This window comes from Panthera tigris, chromosome E3, assembly GCF_018350195.1.
Source record: "Panthera tigris isolate Pti1 chromosome E3, P.tigris_Pti1_mat1.1, whole genome shotgun sequence".
NCBI lineage: Eukaryota > Metazoa > Chordata > Mammalia > Carnivora > Felidae > Panthera > Panthera tigris.
The window spans coordinates 10,248,730-10,256,208 of NC_056675.1; the positions used below are offsets into that span (position 1 = coordinate 10,248,730).

At 60.8% G+C, this 7,479-nt stretch overlaps 2 protein-coding genes across 2 annotated transcripts; one reads left to right on the forward strand and one right to left on the reverse strand.

Moving 5' to 3' along the window:
* Positions 1 to 479: 479 nt before the first annotated feature.
* CLDN4 (claudin 4) lies at positions 480 to 2,126 on the forward strand. Its single transcript, XM_015538082.2, has one exon. The coding sequence runs from the start codon at positions 693 to 695 to the stop codon at positions 1,320 to 1,322; it is 630 nt and encodes a 209-aa protein (XP_015393568.2). The 5' UTR covers positions 480 to 692; the 3' UTR covers positions 1,323 to 2,126.
* An 893-nt stretch (positions 2,127 to 3,019) lies between these two features.
* METTL27 (methyltransferase like 27) lies at positions 3,020 to 6,861 on the reverse strand. Its single transcript, XM_007073877.2, is given in 7 exon segments — positions 3,020 to 3,287; positions 3,289 to 3,409; positions 5,231 to 5,323; positions 5,560 to 5,695; positions 5,909 to 6,037; positions 6,443 to 6,569; positions 6,825 to 6,861. Coding segments are annotated over 6 exon segments (729 nt in total). The 5' UTR covers positions 6,566 to 6,569; positions 6,825 to 6,861; the 3' UTR covers positions 3,020 to 3,160.
* Between the last annotated feature and the right edge of the window lie 618 nt (positions 6,862 to 7,479).

Genomic DNA, 7,479 nt, shown 5'->3' on the forward strand with positions numbered 1-7,479 from the left:
AGGCCAGTGGGGAAGACATATGGACAGGACTACAGTAATTGGGGTGGGGATTTTGTCCTCAGACCCCCTCCCTGAGGGTCTCCACCCCATCTGCCCACCCAAGCCTGGAAGGAGGGAGCCCTGAGGTGTGGAGATCCTGTCTTTGGGACCTGAACCTGGCTGGGCGTGGCTGCCCCATGGGTCCAGGTGCCTGTGGACTGTGACTCAGTGTCTATCTCCAGATTGACCTCAGCAAGGGCCTGGGGGCGGGGGTGGGGGGGTGGGGAGAGGGCAGTTTCCCCTGAGACTGGCTCTCCAGGATCCTGACTCAGGGGCCCAGGGTTGAGGCCTTGAAGGGCTTTTGTTGGCCCTGACTCTGGAATCCAGAGAAACTGGTCAGGGGAAGTCCCCAGGGACGGAAACCCCTCCCTCTGCCCCCCGCCCCCCCACCAAGAGCCATATAACTGCTCCAGTCTCCAGTCTCCTGTCAGACTGGAGACAGGAACTGGTCCGGTCACACTCGCTGTGCTGGTGCTTCTGACTCTGGAGCGATAAGGAGCTGAGCCGACCGTCTCTGCCTCTGCCTCTGCACTCGCAGTGAAAGTCTTCCCTCTAGACGCCGAGGGTCTGTCCTCAGCGCTTGGATTCCTACAGCCCCCCGGGGCCGGATCCCCACAGCCTTCCAGGTCCTAGACCCCGGCAGACGCCGAGCCATGGCCTCCATGGGACTACAGGTGATGGGCATCGCGCTGGCCGTGCTGGGCTGGCTGGGCGCCATACTGAGCTGCGCGCTGCCCATGTGGCGCGTGACGGCCTTCATCGGCAGCAACATCGTCACGTCGCAGACCATCTGGGAGGGCCTGTGGATGAACTGCGTGGTGCAGAGCACCGGCCAGATGCAGTGCAAGGTATACGACTCGCTGCTGGCGCTGCCCCAGGACCTGCAGGCGGCCCGCGCCCTCATGGTCGTCTGCATCATCCTGGCCGTGCTGGGCGTGCTGCTGTCCGTGGTGGGCGGCAAGTGCACCAACTGTGTGGAGGACGAGAGCGCCAAGGCCAAGACCATGATCGTGGCGGGCGTGGTGTTCATTCTGGCCGGCCTGCTGGTAATGGTGCCGGTGTCCTGGACGGCCAACAACATCATCCGGGACTTCTACAACCCGCTGGTGGCCTCCGGCCAGAAGCGGGAGATGGGTGCCTCTCTGTACGTCGGCTGGGCCGCCTCGGGCCTGCTGCTCCTCGGGGGGGCCCTGCTGTGCTGCAGTTGCCCACCGCGCACCGACAAGCCCTACTCGGCCAAGTACTCTGCCGCCCGCTCCGCCCCGGCCAGCAACTACGTGTAAGGTGCCGCCACTCAGCTCTGTCTCTGGGCTTTGCTTCTCCCTGGACTGAAGGCGCAGCCCATGCCCCCGGGGATGGATGTTCCTGCCACGGGCCGCAGGCTGCACAAGCAGGGACTGAGCCAGGCCACCGGCTGGCAGCCCCTTCCGGCCCCCTCGGACACCTACCCAGAGCCTCCTCTACGCCAGCAAGGATGGATGGACAGAAAGAGACTCCTGTGCTGCCCTCCTCTGGCCCCGGGGACACAGGAGAGGGGGTGGAAGTAACAGGGTGCGGCGGAGGGGGGAGCTGGCTCCTGCCGGTCAGGAGAGCACGGCCCTGAATTTGCTTGGGCTCTGCCTCCGCGGGTGCCCGGCCCACTCCTGTGTTGGCCGTGAGGATGGCTGGCGCCTCGCTCCCCCACCTGCCCGTGGAGCACAGTTGACACAGAGTTGACAGACGGGTTTAGAGGGGAGGGGTGAAGGCGCTACAAACTGGTTTGGGTGGTGGTGGGGGAGGAGACCGCAGAGGCTGCCCAGGCTGCCTGCACCCCTCCCTGCCCCCACCCTGCAGCCTCAGGGCTCTGCCTCAGCGGCCTGGGCAGGAGGACCCCAGCCTCTTGTGACCGGTCACGCCTGGATTCGCCACCCCTGCCAAGGTCGTTGGGCATCCTGGGAAGAGCAGGGGGAACGGTCTTTCTCTGGCCTTCATTCCCAGGAAGTCCTGGACCTTTTTTTCCCTGCCTCCTCTCTGGTTTCTGTTTTGTAACTTAATATCTGTTTGTCATGGTAATTACTATAATTTTCTACAATAAATGGGACCTGTGCACAGGAAGACCATATCGTTTCTGATTTCAGCCGTGAAGGTGGGCAGGGGAGGGCTAGAAGCCTGGGCAGGGGTGAGGGAGGAGTACGACCGCTGTGTGGTGGTCAACACAAGAACACTTAAAAAAACAACAACACCAACCTGGTTTCGAGGAACTGTGACAAATCAGAGCTGGCCCTCACCTTGGGAATCACCTTGCTCAAGCCCTTCGTTTGCTGGAAGGTCAAGGCGATCATAGGAAACGCACTGCTGAAGTGCTGGGGACCCCAGGGGGGAGGCCACGTGAGAACACTCAGCCCTGGGGGGTGGGCCACCTGCCCTCTATCCATCTTTGTCCCAGCTCTGTCCGAACCTGGGCATCCAGGTTGGTCTGCTCACCCTCCAGGTCCCACGTCCTGGCCTTGGCCCGGGCTGTTTCCTGCTGTGGGTCTAGAATGTCCTTTTTGCCTTTCTCCACCCCTCGGAATCCTGCTTGTCCTGAAGGCCAGGCTTCAGTCTTCCTCCCTAACGAGCCTTCCCACCGTCCCTGTGTGGAGGAATTATCATTAGTCCTGATCATACCCCCAAGGCCTGGGGGTCACTGAACCCTTTCACCGGGCAGACACGCCCTGAGCTCAGCTTTCCGGCTCCTTTAGAGAGGAGGAAACTGAATCCTGGCCATGTGAAGGTATTTGGCCAAGGCCAGAGGCACGGGCATGAGTTTCCTGTCCTCGAGTTAGCGTGAGAGGGCCCACCACGGGAGGTGTCAGGAAGTTACATCTGTGGCCCTGTCGGGGCTGGCTCAGGGGCGGCCTGGGGTGGGGGCCCTCTCTGTTCTGTCTCTTCTCACTTCTGTCCTTCTCAGGGACGGACGTTCAGTTTCCTGGGCAAGAGACTCACAGAGCCAGAGTCCTGCTACCCCTCCTGGGACTCATTTAATGGGCAAGGTTGGCTCAGGGGCCCCATTGTATGGATGAAGCAGAGGAGGCCCAAGGACGGGCCTGGAGGAGGCCTGGATGAGAGGGTCAGAGGCCAGCTGGGGGCTGAGGACTGGGCCTCACTCCCTCCACCTGGGCCCCCTCCTGCTTTCGGTACAGGTAGACGATGCCAGAGATGAACCCATCGCTGTCAGAGGTTCTGGGCACCACCTCAAGCTCGGATGTGGCCAGTTCCCACCGGTCCACAGGCCAGGCCGCTAGGCGTTCCCACACCCCGGCCTGCTCCAGCCTGTCCAGGGTAGCCTCCAGGGCCTCCTTGTAGTGAAGGTTGGACGGGTTGGTCCGGGTGGTCAGACACACCAGCCCCCCTAGGGAGAGACGGGGGTGGGGGGGAAGAGGTGAGTCAGGGAGGGGCAGGACCCCTGGTTCCAGGCTCCACCCCTTCCGGGAAAGGTTATCTTTCCTGCTCTTCCCTCAAGGGCGTACATTCTCCCCACCACCGTCACCCCACCGGCCCCCCACCCCCCTGCCAGCCTTTCCCTATCTCCATGCCTTTGCTGCTCACTGTTCCCGCCTCGAGGAATACCCTTCTGCGTTTTCAGCCTCCTATACCAACTTCCAGGCTCACGCGTCCTTTACGCTGGGAACTCTTGGCTTAATCCCCTGGACAGAGGGGACTCCCTCCTCAGTGCTCACCCAGCCCCTCTGCCGGAGGATGTGGTGTATCAGGATGCACGGGAAGGAAGCCCTTGGGACCTTGGGTAAGTCCCATCACCTCTCTGAGTTGCAGTTTCCCAGCTTACAGAGTGGGGCTCGTTTCCGGGTCTCACAGGAAGGACCACATTAAGCGCTGGCTGAATCAATGAGTGACATATCCTTTCTGGTGTTCCCTAGACACCTATAGCGTGCCCAGTGCGGGCTCAGATACATGTAGAAGAGGCCAGTGTCTGGAAGGCTTCCTGGAGGAAGCAAGGAGGAGAAGCCGGGCCCTGCAGGGTGGGTGGCTGGGGCTCTGTGAGAGGAAAGGCTCCGAAGCAGGGGAGCCTGTGACAGGGGCGCAGCAGACGGGGCTCTAGCCAGCTCAGGGGCCTGACAAGCGTGGGCGGGGCTGGTTATGCCAATGGGGGTTTCCTGTTCTCTTGAGCCCCACCACTGCCTCTCTCTCTGACCCCATCAAACACCCTGCTCCCTGAGGCTGAAGCCTGCCCAGACTGGCCCAGGCTTAGCCACAGGCTCGGCTCCTGGCAGTGGAGGCGAGGGGGACAGGGAGAGGATGCGGCCTTGCTGCCACAGGCCCACTTTGGGGCTTCCTGAGCCCATCCTGCAGCCAAGTCAGGGCCTCAGCATCTGCCTGCTCAGTCCCCCATGCTCCTTTCTGCCTCTGACTCCCCGTGGCTGTCTTCCTGACCTGTTTGGGCCTGTGGCTGTGTTCCTGTGCCCACTGCCGTCAGCGCTCCCCACCCCCCCCACCTGTCCCCCGGAAATGCCTCTCTTCCCTGAATTCTCAGGGTGTGTGCCCTGGTCCTTTTCCCCACGCCCCTTCCTGGGGTGCAGTGGGGTGCAGTGGGTTGGTGATCGAAGCCCAGAGGGCAGGGTGCGTACTCCCCCTCCAGAGCAGAGGCCAGCGCGGGACAAGGCACACAGGAGGAGCACAGTAAACACAATCCTTAGCTGCACATCAACCCACGGGTGGAGGTTACAAAAAGTGCTCACGTCTATCATCTCACCTGAGCAGCCCATTTCACAGATGAGGAAACTGAGACCAGGAAAGAGCAAGAGACTCACCTGACAGTTGTCAGTGAGTTCGTGAGGGAGCCGGAAGACGAGGGAACTGAACTGAGCCCCCACTGCGTGCCAGGACTGGAGCAAAGGCCTCAGACACGTCTTTTCACTCAGTGCTCACTGCGATCCATTGGGGAAGGGGCTCTGTCACCGCTCAGAGGCGAGGAAACAGAGCCAGGGGGAGTGGAGCTGCCCAGTGGATAAGAGGGCAAGCTGGCTACCGGTCTGCCCTGCCTGCTTGCCTGGGTCTGTTGATGGTGGCAGCTGGCGGCTGGGAAGCTAGGCTAGGCTGTGTGACCCTGGGCAGGACCCTGCCCCTCGCTTAGCCTGAGACATTCGGAGGTTAGTGTCTGTGGGTGTGCGGGGGGGAAGGCATTCACGTGGGGTTGGATGGGCCTGCTCCTCACCTGGCTTGGTAACTCGCAGAAGCTCAGGTATCGCACTGCAGGGCACCTGGCCATCGCTGAGGGCACCCACCATCAGTACCGCATCGAAGGTCCCTGTGTGGAGTGTGGGGTCTGTCTTTGGTGTGGCCTCATGATACCCACAGGGATGACATCAGATCACGGGGTAGAGGGCTCAGAGAGAGGGGCTCACAGGGGCTCAGAGAGGGTCCCGGTGGGGGTTCATGGGGCTCAGTGTGGGCGGGGGCTTGTGAAGGGCTCAGCAAGGAGGATGGAGGCTGGACAAGAGAAGGGCACTCACTGTCGAGGTGCCTGGGTGGGAAGGGAAGTACCTTCAGAACTGGGCAGAGGCTCCTGGCCCAGGACGCAGAGGCTGAGATTCTGGTAGAGGCCACGGGCTCGGGCCCGTTCCAGCATCCCTGGGCTCCCATCCACCCCATGCAGCTGGAGGAAGCCCCGAGCCTGCAGCTAAGGTGGGGGGACTCAGTCACAGTTCACACCTGCCATCTCCCAGCTGGGTCCCTGCACCTGGGGAGGGCAGCAGGCTCCGCAGTAAATGTAGTCCACGTGTTTGGGATGGGTGAGTCTGAGCAGGGAGGCAGAGTTCTGGGGCCAGGGGTGGGAGAAAATTTGAGCGAGTGGGGAGTTGAAGAGAGGACAGGGGATGTGGGGAGGCCTCACCTCAGCAGCCACCAGGCCGGTGCCACAGGCCACATCCAGGATCAGGGCAGCATGGGGTGGGCCCGGAAGGGCTTGGGTAAGGCAGTCTACTGCGAGGCGGGGGGCGCGGTACTGCAGGGCGGCCACATCCTGGGGACAGAGTACTGAGCTGACCGGCAGCCCGTGCCCCAGTATTTGGGTGACCTCTGTGTAGGGTGGTCTAGGAATCAAACAGGCCAAGCTGTGTGTGTGTGTGTGTGTGTGTGTGTGTGCTTATTGGCACCTCCTCCAGGTGCAGTCCCAGGGTGGAGAGGTCTTGTTTCCTGATTTTTCAAGGGGCTGCCAATATGGAAACATGGGGCTGGTCAGAGGCCAGAGCTGCTGTCAATGAGCCGAAGAGGGGGCCAGTCCTTGAGGAGGCAGGACTGCCGGGTCTCACCTCATTCTCACAAGCCACCCTGGGATGATGCAAAGCTAATTATTCCCTCTTTAGAGATAGGAAAGTTGAGGCTGGGCAAGCAAGAGGAGAGAGGGGAAGGAGCCTGGCCAGTTTACCTGGTCATAGTCTGGAGCCCAGCGGTCATAGAAGTGCAGCTTGTGGCCCAGGTCGGTGATGCCATGTGATGCCCCCACCCGGGCCCGCACTTCGGACAGGCTCCCGCCCTCCTCCTGCGCCATCCTCCTGTGGGGACACAGGCTTGGTGTCCGAGGCACACTGCAATTTCTCCCATTCCCACCCCTCCCACCCAATCCCATTTCACAGGCGGTGACACTGAACACACAGAGGGCGAGACTGTAACACCTGGAGTTCAGGGCTTGGGGGAGGGGTGCTCCCTGTGGCCGGAGGGAGGACATGACCCTACCTCCCCGCTCTTTAAGCGGTGAGCTGGCGTCCTGGACCTAAGGGTCTCTAAACAGGTAAAGGGTCAGAACTCACCGCCAATCGGACTCTCCCGCGGTGCTTAGAGCCGGAACTCGGGGCGGGGCCTGTACGCCGAGCCGGGCCCCGCCCCCACCTCCCTGAATGATTGGCTTTCCGCTATGAGAAAGTACCCAATCAAAGGAAAGCGCTGGCAGCCGCCCCCGCTACCAGCCAATGAGCTCAAAGTTCTTGGCCTGTCTCTCTAGCCCGGGAGATCCAGACTTTCCGAAGCGTTTTCAGGGTATCCGCGTTTGGGAGCATCTCTGTGGCCTCCGGGCTCTCGATGTCCTTCATTAGGAAGTGAGAGCCTCTGAAATCTTAGGGGGAAGAGGGGGGCCTAGGTCTGTGCTGACAGCTCAGAGCCTGGAGCCTTCTTCAGCTTCTGTGTCTCCCTCTCTCTGCCCCTCCCCCCCTCTCAAAAATAAATAAACCTTAAAAAATTAAAAAAAAAAAAAAAAAGGGGGGGGGTGCCCAGGATCAGCCTTCATTTTTAGAACGGTCCCCACGGCCTGGGCAACGCTATCCTGTAGAACTTTCTGTGGTAATGGAAATATTCTATACTGTACGCTTTTCAATACAGTAGCTACATGTGGCATTGAGCATTTGAAATGTGGCTAGTGCTACTGAGGAACTGAATTTTGAGTTTTATTTTGCCTTAGTAATTTAAATA

Bases quoted from the DNA above. Each gene is read 5' to 3' on its own strand.
- CLDN4 (XM_015538082.2), top strand. From the start codon at position 693: ATGGCCTCCATGGGACTACAGGTGATGGGCATCGCGCTGGCCGTGCTG.